The 14,754-nt window shown below is 55.2% G+C and overlaps 1 protein-coding gene across 1 annotated transcript in view; it reads left to right on the top strand.

The window, feature by feature from the left end:
• COTL1 (coactosin like F-actin binding protein 1) overlaps nucleotides 1-14,754 on the top strand; it is a 36,653-nt gene that overhangs the window by 11,790 nt on the left and 10,109 nt on the right. The window contains exon 3 of the mRNA XM_045533709.1: nucleotides 10,427-10,584. Within this exon, the coding sequence (XP_045389665.1) occupies nucleotides 10,427-10,584 (158 nt within the window). The remainder of the gene's footprint in view (nucleotides 1-10,426; nucleotides 10,585-14,754) is intronic.

Here is a 14,754-nt window from a genome sequence, read left to right as displayed (position 1 = left end):
GGGGGTCAGCTGGGGCTGGGGCGGGGGTGGGAAGGACCTGGCTTGAGATGCTAAAGCCGGGCTCTGGGCGGCCCCCGTGTGACCCCTGCCCGACCGAGGGACAGAGCAGGGCCTGTGGCCAACACCGAGGGACAGAGCAGGGCCTGTGGCCAACACCGAGCCCTCGCAGGGGCCCTGGGGTACCACTTGCTCTCTTGCGATTCTGGAGAAGGAGCGGACCGTCTTCCTGGGTGATCGTACCCACGCGTCCGCCTAGCACGTGTAGGTGGAAGGCGCTGCGTGCCGGGCACTGCGGTGCCGGGAGGTTCGGCCATGTGGTCGCACCGGCAGCCTCCTGAGTGTTCTAGAAACCACCGAACTGTGCATTTGAAAAGGGTCCATTTTACGTTGTGTAAATGACATCTCAGGGTTCAAATGTAAAGAAAAAGGGGGAGGACAGGCGTGGAGCATGGCCCAGTTGTGGTGGTGTGGCATGGTGGTGGCAGGGCAGGGCGTGGTGGTGGCGTGGCGTGGCGGGGCAGGGCGTGGCGGGGCACGGCGTGGACTCTGGATTCGCTGGAGCGGCACCCATTCTGTCCCAACTACTTTTCTTCTACGTCCTCCCAGGACTTCGCCTGGGTCCTTGGTGTGTCAATTCCCAGCAGGCAGTTTCCGTTCTGCCACGTCCCCCAGGGACAACTCGCCAGCCCCCAGGCCCTCTCCCCTTTGGAACCGAGCCCTGTGTCCCCGTTTCCCCACCGCCCTTCGCTTCATAGCAGGCGCCCTGTGGCCTGGGTCGCGTGGCCCGCTGCTCTCCTCCTCCTCTTGCGTGCTGCGCCTGGCCCAGGGCCACGAGCTGTGCACTGTCCGCTATTCTAATGGCGGTGGACATGCCATGTTAGTGACGAGGAGGCCTTGCAGCAGTGGGTCCCTCTGTCCCCCGGCCCAGCTCGAGGGGAGGGACGCCGTGGCATGCTGCGCCCACAGCTGTTTGCAGCTCCTCCCGGGAGCCACCGTGAGTGCTGTGCTGTCTCAGGACTTTGAGAGCTTGCAGGCTCTGCCTTGGGTGTTTGTATGGTTAATAAATTAGTGAATCAATGAGAGTGAAATGAGTCAGCGGCAGTGTGTGGGCTGAGAGCCTTGTTAACATCCCTGGGGGCGGGAAACCAGCCCCCATCCGGCTGGAGGGGCCGTTTCCAGCCCGGAGAACTGGGGATCAGAGAGGGGACGACAGAGGCAGAGCTGGGACTTGGAACCTGGTGTCCTGGCTCTGCCCCTCGGTGGCTCCGCACCTGGTGGGGTGCAGAGATGCACCTGGTGGGGTGCAGAGGCGGTAGAGGAGGCCCCTCCAGGCGCAGGGACCGCTGATTCTAGCAACTTCCCGTCGTTGGCCTGCCCTTTCCGTGCACTTTTATGAAAGGTCAAATTTGTCAAAACCAATCAATTGTTCTATCCACATCCAGTCATTTCCCTCATTCCCGCTGTCTGGGGTGGAAGTCACACTCCTAAAATCCCAAGAGGGGGATGGGTTTTATTCTTATAAAACGGCACCTCCCGCCGAACTGAAAGGCCGCTGAGAACTGGGAACCGAAAGCCTCTGAGAAGTCAAAGATGACGTGCAGACGCTCCCCGTTAATTCAAGAACTATTTATTGAGCGTGTGCGGCGTGTCAGGCAGCGTTAGGGCGCTTGGGACGTGAGAGGGGACGAGATTCCTTCCCTGCTGGAGTGGGGATGCGCAAGCCACAGGGGGACCTCCGGGAAGTCTTTCTGAGCCTTTAAACTCTTGTTTTACACACAGTTGGGACAAGCTTAGTTATATGCCCTTCTAGCCTGTAGTGAGTCAGAAACAGAGGGATGGTGGGGGAAGCACTTTGAACTTGCCAGCAGACGCTGTTGCTTTTGCCTGGTTAGAATCTACTCCTCAAATTGTTAACACGTCCCCTTCGTCCTTACCCTGCTTGCTGGGTGCACTCTAAGTCATCCTTCAAGACCCAGAACAGACATCACCCCCTCTCTGAAGCCCGCCCTGATCACAACTCCCCAGGCAGAGTTAAATTTCCTGCTTTCTCTGATGTTCCCGTAACACCCGGTAACAGCCCTTTGGCACGGCAGTGATTTCATTGCATTCGCACGCCGGGTTTTTGTGTGCCGTGCTGGAGTGTGTGTTTTTTCAGGGTAGGGATTGTGTCTTACTCAGCAAAGTCCCTGTATCACAGATTGTCAGTTGGCGTTTGTCAAATAACCCACCAGCAGCAAAGGGAGACGCAGCAAAACTGTACAAAGCAGTCACAATACAGAGTGGCGCGAGCCGGGCCGGGCGGTGCCGGGGCGGTCGGGCGCCGGACCCGCCTGCGGGCCCGGGCGGCTCGTCACAGACGCTGCAATGATGTGCTCAGAGCCCCCCGGGACCCAGGCTCTGAGTCAGAAGGCCGAGCTGGCTACAGCATGCTGACTTCCATGTAAGGAAGTAAAGTATAATCATTTTTTGAAAAAATGCTGGTGCTTTGTCATGGGGGGAAGCCTCCGCTCTCCTTGTCGTGTTGTGTATCCAGATCAGCCTGTTCCCGGGGGTCTCCCGAAGTCGTCATCTCTCTTTCCCTCTGGCTATCTTGTACTCCACTTTCTGTGTTCTGTCACCCTGGGGAAGCTGGGTCATTCACAGCTAATGAAAACTCAATTAGTCAGGATCTTGGCGAGGGCTCCTGCTTTGGGTCGTGGGCGGGACGAAGCCTCCAGCAGCATTTTCTGCGATCTCAGTGCGGAAACGGTGCGGAAACGGTGCGTGTAGGTAGCGCACCTGCAGCGCAGGTGGCAGAAATGAGCACGACCTCGTTCATCCTCTGCGAGGAATAAAGCAAAACGGAAACAGGGCCTCTGTTTCTGGGGTGATGGGTTTTCTTTATTTTTTTTAATGCCTTTTAGCATTTTCTAAAAATTTTTTGAGTGGGACAGGAGGAGGGCTTTTTGTTTTGTTTTGTTTTGTTTTATCAATCAATGGAAAGTATAAAAGTCACTTTGGGAAAAGTGAGGCCTCTTAGACATGAGAATTCTCCCTTCAACTTCAAGGGATGAAGCTGACTCCTTCCAGCCTCGGGCCTCCGTCCCCTCCCTCCTACAGATACGGGCACCCCGGGCCCTCCTTCCTCCTTGGTGCAGAGAGGACACGGTCCCCTTCGTTCCCCTTCCCCAGGCCTTGCCCTGTCGCTGCCCGGGCTCCCCCCATCAGCAGCCCGCTAGAAGCAGCCGCTGCTGTGGCTCCTGTCCAGCTCCGTCCTTGTTCTGGGCGGCAGGACTTTAGAATCCCTTCCCATTTCCTTTCATGCTCACTCCAGGGAGCTCCCTGGGTGGAAGCTGACAGCTCAGCTTTGTGGTGTGTGGGTTGTTTTTCCCCTTCCTGAACCTTGTTTGCATAACCTCCTAGGAGTCTATATAAGGTAAGGTCAGCTTTAGAGCCAGCTGCAATCTTGGCGGGCCCTGGGGCAATTTCCTCCCGTCTTCACCTTCCTCCTTTCTTTTGTCTTGCTCTGAAGTTCAGTGTTGGGTGGAAATTATGAAATTATTCTCTCTTTTTTTTCCTTCCATTGGTCCACAGATAACGTATAGGGTGCCTGGCGCTGTGATGGGTGCTGGGGCTATGCCAAGAATGGGACAGATACGAAAGTAGCTAAAAAGATCACAAGGACTTGTGCCAAAAAGTTTATTGGGGTTACTTAGGTGGTGGGGCCTTATTTGTATTTCTTATTATTTTACACCTAGTATGTGTTTTGTGTATAATGAAAAAAGAATTGTTCAAAGCATTTGCAAAACAGTAAGAAAGTCTCACAGTGCTTGGTCCATAGCAGATCCCCAGTCCCCTGGAGTTTGGTCCTCTGGTCAGGACTGGCTTTGGGGACAGCCAGAGACTCACTTCCCTTTTGGGGCAAGGCAGGGCCCCTCAGTCAATGTGGATTCTGGTTCAGGGACACCCTGGAGAGAATGCTGCGTGGGATTGGTCGGAATCTGCTCCTCAGTGATGACCTGAGCCTCCGGAGAGTTCAAGTTCCGGTGGGAGGGGAGACGGGAGGGCAGGGGCAGTGCTTGAGCGCTTGGTAGAGATTCTATGCCACTTATAATTTTGGGGAAATTGTTAGAGCAGCTCATTCTGGTGGCTTTGGTGATTCTGGTGAATCCTGACTGCCCCCTTTTTTTCCTGAACCCTCTTCCCATCCCCCAAGGGTCATCCTCTCCCTCTGTCACCATTGTGTTTCTCCCCCGTCCCCAGCACCCCTACTCAGTCCCCCACTCGCCTCCTCCCCTTCGCCCCTCCTGGCCTTTCCTCCTCTTGTGCGGGGCCTTTCCTTCCTGCCTCTCTCTCTCTTCCAGGGGGTCGGGAGGAGGAGGAAATGGGAAGGGGAGACACAGACATGTGATGATTCGTTGACGTACATGAACTTACCCAGTAAATGGAGGCAAAGAGGCCCGAAGAGGTGAGCTGGACTTTGGACTAAGGTTCCCTTTACCTACCCGTGGGCCCTGCCTGGGGTTTCCAGGTCTCGAGGGGTCCTCACCAGGAGCCATTTCACAAGGACAGCCCTTTGCCAGCCCGTGGTGAGGCTTCATAGACCAACCCAAGGGTCAAGTTCTTTTGAAAGTGGAGTTTCATTAATGCTGCGTGCCAACTGGCTTTCCATGAGCAAGATTCTCAGCGGGTGGGAAGTGGAGGGTGTTCACAGCCCCTGAATCGGGGCCGTCCTCAGGGCAGTCGGCCTGGGCTTTGAGCGCATGGCACTGGCCAGAAGGACATGACAGTCCCCAGGAAGGGGCTCCTGGCCTTGCTTTGTCACGGGTGACGTCTCCCCCGAGATGGGGCTTTACTCGCTAATCGGGGCTTGTTTTCAGACAGGCGAGCTGGAGCTACGCCCACAGAAAGAGCTCACTGTTACCTGGGCCGTTGTTCAGTGGGTCTTTTCCTACCCCTGGCTTCTCCCCGTCTGGGGGTGTGGGATTTGCGGGGAGGGAGAGTCGCCGGTGGTCTGTGTTGGTGCATTGCTCAGGAACCCGCCTAGGTGCTTCAATTCTGTAAATGACAGCCTTGAAAAGGCCACACAGGAAGCTTCTTTACACTGTCACTGCCCTAAAATGAAAGGGGCAGGAGGGAAGGGGGCGGGGCTGGACTTTGAGGGCTTCAGCTTCTGGCCCTGGAGGCCTTTGCCGGTTTCCCCTTCTCACCTCTCTCTCTAAGCCAGTGGTTCTCACGCTGCCAGTGTCAAAATCACCCTGGGTGGCTCCTTCAGGTATCATTTCCGGGCCCCATCCTCAGGGTTTCTGAATCAGTAGGTCTGAGTGGACCCTGAGAATTCACACTTCTAGTAAGTTCCTGGGGGCTGTGGCTGCAGCTGCAGCTGGTCCCAGGGCCACACTGTGGGAACTGCTGCTCCAGGCGTCACCTGTTCTCCAGCGGGCAGGGAGGAGTTGTCGGGCTCCTTACTATCTCATGTCTCCGAGCCTCCGTTTCCTCATCTGTGAAATGGGCCCGTGAGCAGTGCTGACCTCATAGAGAAGTTGGGATGACAAAACATGCCAATCCACGTAAGCACTTACACTAGTGCCTAGAAGTATGCAGTAGCCGTGGGCCTCTGGCACCCCCTGGGCCCTCACGGTCTCCTCTGTCTCCCTCGGCACATGGCCCTGTGATTGGCACGTAGCAGGCCCGTGAGAAAGACTCATGCAATGAGTGACCCAGGGACTCTGTGTGTGCCCAGGAGCCTCCACTTTGAAACCCGGCAGAATGGGCGTAGGTTTGCTGGGTATAGAAAGTTGTCCCCATTCTACAGCTGGAACAACCGAGGCTCAGAGCATGAAGATTCTTATCTGACGTTACGGAGCTGTAAAGGCAGCTAGCTGGGCTCGGGCCCTGGCCCGCTTGTCTCTGGCGTGTGTGCTCCCGTCAGCGGACCAGGTTGCCACGGCGAATGTTGGTATGTGAGGCGCGTGAGGTGCCAGGACACGGAACGCAACAGGTGCAGACTCTGCCCGCCTAGCTGGGGGCACAGGCTGGTTGGCAGCCGTGAGGGCAGGGACGAGGGTGTCTGAGGGCCCAGTGTCCTGGCCGTAATAGCCCAGATCCCGTAGGGACAGAGTGTCAGGGGAAAGGAGGGACGAGTTGGAACCTCGGGGAGTGTTCAAGTGGAGGCAGAAGGAAGGAGGAGGCAGGATTGGCGCTCTGCTGAGAACCGAGAGGCGCCATGTCCTGGGTGCGGCGGGGAGGGAGCATTTCAAGAAGGGCGGGGTTGGAAACGGTTCAGAGTGCCGTGGCACCAAGGGCTCAGGTGCGCATATGCGCACAGAGAAGATGCTGCTGGTTGGATTTGGCAATTAGGAGGCCCCTGGGGGCCTGAGAGCCGAGTCATTGTGTGTGGGGGGGTCCAAACCCAGCACCTGTCCCCAGGGGCCAAGTCCTTCCCTCTCATTTCTTTTCCATTTCATCCTCACAACCACTTTATCAGATAAGTATTGGACACATTTTGCAGATGAGCAAACCGAGGCCTTTAGACATTCAGGAATCTGATCTAGGTCACAGAGCTGGTGCTCAGTGAGGGGAAGTTTCTAATGGATTCTGGGACTCAAACTCTTACCCTGGATGCCGCAGAGCAGGCTGAGCCTGGGGCAGCAGGTGCAGACCATTGCCCTGCAGATGCCCCCCCGCAGGAGGAGCTTGGGGCCCCTGTCTCCCGGTGCCTGTGTATGGGTGACGTCCTGGTCCAGTGTTCCCCTCGGGGGTGGCCCAGTCTCCCTCTCTCCTCTGCCTGAGCTGGACCCTCCACCTCCATCTGCAAAGACGGACCATTGGCCTCACTGGAACCGAGTGGCACAGTGGGGGTGACGGGAAGCCCAGGTTCCAACCTTCTTCTGGCCAGTTTGGCCATCTCAGCACACGCACATACATACTTGTACACATACACGCACACGCAGTAAAATATATATATGATGATGTTTCGCTGTGCTCTTCCGTGGATGTGCCCGAGTTTTCCTGCATATGACAGCGATGTCAGCAGGAGGTGACCGAGGGCGCATGACGCTCCCCACTGACGGTGCCATGGCTGCCCTTGTCTGACCAGGAGAGGGAAGGAAATCCCCCAGCGAGCCGGGATGAAGGGCCAGCACTTCCTCCTGCGATGCCCAGGCTGAGGTCGAAGGGGCTGGAACCTCCTTCAGGGTGAGCGAGGGGGAGCAGCCTCAGGTCGGACCAGCAGCCTGGGACTCAGCTGACATTCCCGGTCATGCCACATCTCCAGTGGATTTCCAAAAACACGCCTGTCAGCAATCTTGTTTGACCAAACTATTGTCAGATAAGCACTGAGCAGTCACCCAGGAAACCACGTCCCTCTTCCCCCCCTCCCATGATAATTTAAATGACATCATCAGCCTGTGGCTCTGGAAGGTTCCCAATGCCCTTGGGGCGAGGGGTGGGGTGACTGACTTATCATGCGTCCCTCTCTGCCAGGCCCTGGGCCGGTGTGTGGGACAGTTTAACTGGGAGAACGCTTGCTCTCCAGCGAGAACCTGGACGACCCTAGAGGGAGGCGGAGCTGCCCGAGGTAGAACGGGAAGGTCTGAAAGGCGGAGGAACGGACTTGGAGAGTTGGGGGTGCGCCGAGGACGGCCGGGTGGAGACATGCAGCAGCCAGCGGAGAGGGCGGACCTTGGAACAGGCGTAGTGTTGCCCAGAGAAGCTGGCCAGGGCCACGGGAGTGGGTGACATCGGGAAGAGAGGCGGTGGGGGCTCGGCACTGGGCTGAACAGGGGGTCAGGGCCTCCAAAAACTGCGTTGGCCCAAAGCGGGGCCAGTGACTTTCCCACACAGAGGCTTTGGCCAGAGACGGGCAGCTTGATCCACAGGCAGTCACTGGAACCCGCGTGTCTGGGCTGACCAGCGTGGAAATGGGAAACACAGAGTGGTTGCCATGGAAACAGACTCGCTGTGCTCTCTTGCTTGTGAGATCCAGTCGGGGAGGCAGCTGGGCTGTGCCGGGCCCTCCTCCCCCTCAGGTCAAGGCTGCAATTTAATTAAACACTTCGGTGCCGGTGCCCGGACAACGCCAGGGACAGCACTAGGCAGAGCGGCACTGGCGTCCCGGCCACGCTGGCTGCTGGGACAGGCTTGCGGCTGCCGGGCTTCTCCCGTCTCAGCCTGCGGGTGCCGGTCTGCAGACTCACTCTCGCGTTTCCTGTGTGTGGTGACCGCTTGGCAGCTCTGCCCTGTGGCAGTGGCTTTAAGTACAAGGACAAGGTCCTGTCCTTGTACCTCTTGGGCCAGGTGGGTTTGTAGCTTTCACGTTTACTCTGCGTGGGTGACTGATGGGGGGGAATCGCCCCAGTTTGGTAGCGACCTGAATGTCTACGAACTGATGAGTGGACGGGCCACATGTGGGCTGTCGTCCGATGGAATGTGCCATCGGGCTGTCTAAAGGAGGGAAGTGCTGATACAGGCGCAACAGGGACCGACCTTGAAAGCAAGACACCGAGTGTCAGAACCCGGCCACAAAGGCCATGCACTGATGACTGCGTTTCTATGAAACGTCCAGAACAGCAAATCCGTAGCCACAGAGAGTGGATTAGCGGTTGCCAGGGCCTGGCGGAGGAGGGTGGAGAATGGGGAGTGACTGCTGACGGGGACATGGGTTCCTTTTGGGGTGACGTAAATGTTCTGGAATTAGATGGGGGCGATGGTTGCACAACAGGTGAGTGTACTTAAAGCCACTGAGTTGTATACTTTAAAATGGTTGAAAGGGTGAATTTTCTGACTTTTTATCTCAATAAAGGAAAAAACTGGGAAGGACAAGAAGAATCACCTGTTTTACAGATGAGGCATCCGAGACCCAGGCTTGGGAATTAAGGCAGGGGCCTGGGAGGGACAGGTGGAGCTCTTGCCTGCATGGTCTCCTGGGGACTCCTGTCCTCGTGTCCAGCCGGTCACCAGGCCCTTGCAATGCCTCTGAGACCATCCGTTCTTCTGTCCCCACTGCCTTGTCACCTACTGACCCCTGGGCTCAGGTACCCCCTGGGGCTCCCCCCAGACCTGCTGCATCAGGATCTGCATTTGGGAAGATCCCCTGTGGCTCGAGTCCCTCCCATGTTTAAGAAGCGAATGTATCACTGGGTGGCATCCTCGGGTACCCGAGAAGCCCTAAAGCCAGCAACTGAGAGCCCTGTGAGAACACAGGGGTTCGTCACGGTGGCTGACACAGACGAAGAGCTCCAAACCAGTCGCGTCCCTGTGGGCCTGTGGGTGCCGGTTAGGAACTGTAATGAGATCTCATTGAAAATGGAAATTAAAATATGAAGTACTTAGGAGTGAAGCTGAGTGAAGCTATGCGATGTCTTCCGTGAAGTGCAGAACTGTGGTGGGAACCCGACATGGGTCCTGATTAAATGCAGACACAAACTGTGTCTAGACCAGAGTTTCTCAACTCGGGTGTTCTGCCCCGCAGGGGCCATCTGGCAATGTCCGGAGGTGTTTTTGGTTGTCACAACTGGGGGCTGGTCCTGGCATCTAGTGAGGGCGAGAGATGCTGCTCAACACCCCACAAAGTGTGGGGTGGTCCCGGCGCTGAGAATGGGCCAGCCCCAAACGTCCCCAGTGCTGAGGTCCACAGTCGCGGCCTGTCCTAGGGGGCTGCTCGCACACACGTCACTTTAAACGCTCAGGAACATCGAATGCCATTTTGCTGACGCAGAGCATCAAGGGATGGGGAGCTGGGTGAGGTGGGTTGTGAGAGACTCTGAAGTGACGATAACGAAAACAGCGTGGCTCTGAGACAAAGCTTAGCATAGATCAGTGGGACAGAGTTGCCCCCAAAGTCATTTTAATAGAAGCGACTGTATAACAAGCATGACACGCCCAGTGGAGTCACATGCAGGATTCGTCCCTGGCCTCACTGTCCAGCCGTAAGCTAAGCATCCCCGCTGGGCCTGGAGCTGCAGCCCAGGCCAGAGTAGGGGCCACTTTCTCCTGGTTCCCGCCTCTACCCCAGCCCTTCCCGGGCGCTCTGGGCGTGGCTTTCCCATTCCAGGCAGGAGCTCAAGGATTGAGGGTAAGAAGAGTTGAATTTCTGTTCCCTAACTGGGATCCAGTTTGAGGCTTGACGGTGTGAGGGTGGTGGGGTTGCAGCCAGGGGCCTGGATTCAAACCCCAGCATGGCCTCGAGCTGCCTGCACGACCTTGGGCGTGTCACGTGGCCTTGCTGAACCTCGTGTCCCTCGTGAAACGGGCACCGGAGGCTTAAGTGCTACTGTCAGGATTAAAGGCGGGAGCGTTGGCCGAGGTCAACGTATGAAGCCTCCTTCCCGCCTTCCGCGCTGGTGCTTGTGCCTGGACCCCCGCCGCGCGGCTCCGGCCACACTCGTGGCTCAGAGCCTCTCCGAGGACGTGGTTTTGGGTATTCTGTCTTTGCTGTTGGCCACAGATGACGTCCGGCTGTTTGCGTTCGTGCGCTTCACCACCGGGGACGCCATGAGCAAGAGGTCCAAGTTCGCCCTCATCACGTGGGTCGGCGAGAACGTCAGCGGGCTGCAGCGCGCCAAGACCGGCACGGACAAGACCCTGGTGAAGGAGGTCGTGCAGGTAAGTCTCCCGTGTTCCTTCGGGGCCGGGGAGGTCATTCCACGCAAAAGGTTCGCCATCCGGCAGGGGCAGAGAGGGCTGGGCCTGACTCCTGGGTCTGGGACTTTGCTGAGACTTTGAACAGGCCCTGCTGTGTCTCTGGACCCTAGAGCCACTGGTGAAATGGTCAAGTTGTTTAAGAATGTGGCTTGGAGAAGGTGACTGTGCTCACGATCCTGGGCACCACGGCAGGAACGTGGCAGCTGGTCTACCCTGTGGGTGGGGCAGGTCGCCCGCAGAGAAGGGGGCTGGCTCCCGTGGCGGCCGTGGTGGCCGTGGTGGCCGTGGGGATCCTGTGGGGGGTCAACGTGTGGCCTTTCTCAATGGTGCTTTAACATTCTGGCCATTGAAGAAAATCAGCACTTTCAATGCTGGAAGCTTTTAAGGTGGTCTGTTTGGGGTTAGGGTGTGGGGTCATGTTGAGAAGAGGAAACCTGAATTCCAAAAAGCCAACCCAGAGGAGGGGTAGGTGAGGGAGAGAGAGCTCTTTCCCCTCCAAACCTCATAAAGGAAGGACTCGCTCCCAGCCGCAGACAAGGGGCCCCAGCACCACCCCCGCCCCACGTGCATTGCTTTGCAGATACGAAACAGTGTAATTGGCTCACAATAAGATACATGTTTAAAAGTAACAGGCTAACGGTGGGGGGGGAGCATAGCTAAAAGATGCAGGATTTCTTTATGAGGTGATGAAAATGCCCTAAAATTGACTGTCACAGTCGGTGCACATATGTGTGAGTATACCAAAAACCACTGAATTGCAAAACAAAAACAGACAAAAAATAGGCTATATACAATGTGATTCTGGGTCACAATCCAATTCTGGAGTAGACTCATGAGCAGAAAAACTGGTGAAATCTGAATACAACCCAGTTTGGTTAATTGGAACACCAACACCAGAGCTGGCTGTTTCACTGTGACACACGTACCGCAGGAGTGTGACGTTAACAGCTGGGGAAACAGTGTGAGTGTGAGTGTGAGTGTGAGTGTGTGTGTGTGTGTGTGTGTGTGTGTGTGTGTGTGTGTGTGTGTTGTGGGGATGGGAAACTCTCAGTACCATCTCTTATAACTTTTCTGTAAGTCTAAAACTCTTCCAGAATAAAAATTTTATTTAAAAAATAATCTGCCTATTTTCTGATCTCCCCCTGCCCCTCCTCGCTGCGGCAGGCGCGGCCCGAGATCTCACTGTGGTCGGCAGCTGCTTTCGTTTTCAGGTTAATATCATTTCATAAATTATGTGGCTGCGTTGTCTTTGCAGTTAGTGTTTTTCTGTAGCAGCGTGTCCCACTTCACAAGTGCACCGTCATGTACTGAATGTTCCCCTGTGCGTGGCCTCTTGAGTTGCTTCCAATGTTTCTTTTTATAAATGTTGTTCCAAGCAACATTTTAATACACACAGCTCCTTTTTCTCTTCCATTGAATTGTTTCTTTAGAATACATTCTCAGGAGGTATGGGGTTCTGTTCTGGCATTATTAGTCATGGGAATCAGTTTTAAAAGGTATGCGTCATCGTAGCTCACAGCAACCGCAAACTCCCGGGCTCAAGCGATCCTCCTGCCTCAGCCTCCCAAGTAGCTGGGACTACAGGTGTGCACCACCATGCCCGGCTAATTTTTCTAGTTTTTGTAGAGATGGGGTCTCACTATGTTGTTCAGGCTGGTCACTAAAGTCATGCCGGTACTGGCATGTGTCAGTTCTCCCTCTGCCTAACGGACACTCAGACCAGATGTTCTCTAAGGGAGCTTCCGGCTGGGCCACCCCGGATCCCATGTCCTGGGACTGGGTCACTTCTCCAGCTGCCTTTCGCCATCATTTCCATGTGAAGAATAAGTGGATTCACTTTCAGTTTTAAGATTACGGTATGAATAGATCCTTGACTTCTGTTGTAATAAAGTAATTTACACCATCCTGGTGCTTTGCAGGAAACGGGGCGAGTGGAAGTTGGTTGCACGTCACTGAGGCAGAGTGACTGGAACCGAGAGGGATGCCCTTTGTGCCACTAACTGCCCGTCTGAACACGGGCGAGTCCCTCTCTCTCCCCGGGCCTCAGTTTCCTCATCTGTGAAGTGATGAATTGGATGAGTTGCTGTGTCATATTCTACTTTGGCATATTGTGAAAATTTTTCTTTTTCTTTTTTTAAAATGGGGTAATTTTTTTATGAAGCCATTTTACCTTTAACAAAGAACCTTATTTGACTTTGACAAAGAGGCAGTAGAGTGCAGTGGTCTGACTTTTGAGCCAGATGGTGTGGGTTTACATTCAGCCTCATCACTTGCTGTGTGGCCTGGGGCACGTTGCTTACCCTCTCTGGGCCTCAGTCACTTGACGTCTAATGTAGCATCTGACTGTTAGGGTTGCTGTGGGGATTAAATAAACAAATATAGAGAAAGTGTTTAGAACAGTGTCTGGTAATGACCCTGGAAGTAGTAGCTGTTACTTCCAGTTTTCCCTTTTAGACAACACCATGACGCACAGTTTGGGTGGAAAATGTTTCTACGTTGTGGGTTATTTCCTTAGGAGATGGTAGATGCCTATGCTGAGCTATGGGATGTGAATCTTGTTCCCCAATTGCCTAATTGTCTTGCAAATGGCCTGGACCAAAGTCACAGCTGTCAGCAACACAGAAAGGTCCTGGCCTCACCCACGCTTGCCAGTGCTAACTTGAGACAATCCATACTTCATCTTTGGCCTGCCACGTAGGTGTGCCGGCATAGGGGGAAACTGAGGCTCAGACCAGTGATAGGTCCTGCCCTGAACCCACAGCCAACAAGTAACAGAGCTGGGGCGAGACCCTGGACCCATGAATGGTCAGGAGGTTCCACTCTGGGTCTGTATTCAGAGCCAGACTGAGAGCCTGAGTGGCATCTGTGGCTGGGGGGAAACAAGCCAGGTGCCAGCCAGGCCACAGGTGCCAGCCAGGCCACAGGGGCTGCCGGGTGTGGTGGGCCGGGCGATTGTGGCGCCCAGACCTGAGTCCCTGGAATGAGCTGAGCACGCAGCACGCACGGCTGCCTCGCCACAGCTGCCGTCTGCCACACAGAAGTGCCCGGCTGGTGCCCGGGACAGAACATCGGCCCCATTGTTCTCGTGTCTTTCACGAGATTGTTGGGACAATGTGGTGGCTGCTGACAGCGACCTGCCCTGCGCCGGGGCCCGGCTATCTTGATTTAGAGCCAGACCCGGTCAATGATGCATCGTGCTTGTCTTGCAAAACGGTTTTCCTCATGTGATGCTTTTATTTATTTTTTAACATAATATGAGGGTTCCCAGAGCCAAGTATCCAGAGGGAATGTCCAGCTTCCAGCACTGGGAAAAGAGAACGACAGAGGTTGTTTCCTCCAAGGATCTGTGGGGGCGGGAGGACAGCGTTTCAGGAGTGGAGCAGACCCCGCAGCTCAGGGTCTCTTCTGATGCTTCTGAGCCCAGAAGCAGGGGCAGCTTCAATACGGGATCCCATCCACCCAGGGCCAGGTGTACCCAGCCCTCCCCTCTGAGCACCTCTTTTGTACCAATGTGGCAAATACATCAGTAACAACAGCTCGTGTCCCTGCTATGTGCCTGACACCCTTTGCAGACCTTCCACATATTAAGTCATTTATTCCTTTTCCCGGATGCGGAGCCCGAGACCGAAGGAAGTGGCATGCCTTGCCCAGGGTTGGATGTGGCGGGGGCTAAGCCTGGAAGCCAGACTGTGGTCTCAGGGCCCCGACTCAGTCACATCCCCTCCCCACACGTTTCCAAAGTCTTCCCGCACCAAGGAAACCGGTCAGAGGCTGTAAGTGGAATGTGGACGCTTTCCTGTGTAGACACGCGTCTACGGCTATACGAGTTGTATAAACTCGTGTTGCTCATGCACATTTGTTTTTAAATTTACTGGCTTTCCCTCTTTCTCGATGGTGGAAACTTTTTTAAACTGGAAACTGAACACTGTTGTGCTGCTCTGTCAAATGGAAAACATCCTGGCCTTCGGGGAGTGAGACTCAAGTCCGTATTCTGGCTTCATCAGCGCACAGCTGTAGGACCTTGGGCAAGTAATTTTCTCTCTAGAATTTCTGTGTTCTCACTTGTGAAAATGACAATGTAAGTGTTGGTGACTCTTGGTAAACTCTTATTTATCCTTCAAAACCCTGATT

This window comes from Lemur catta, chromosome 20 (assembly GCF_020740605.2).
Source record: "Lemur catta isolate mLemCat1 chromosome 20, mLemCat1.pri, whole genome shotgun sequence".
Classification (NCBI taxonomy): domain Eukaryota; kingdom Metazoa; phylum Chordata; class Mammalia; order Primates; family Lemuridae; genus Lemur; species Lemur catta.
The sequence above is the reverse complement of the archived record's forward strand: the minus strand, read 5'-3'. Positions and strand labels throughout refer to the sequence as shown.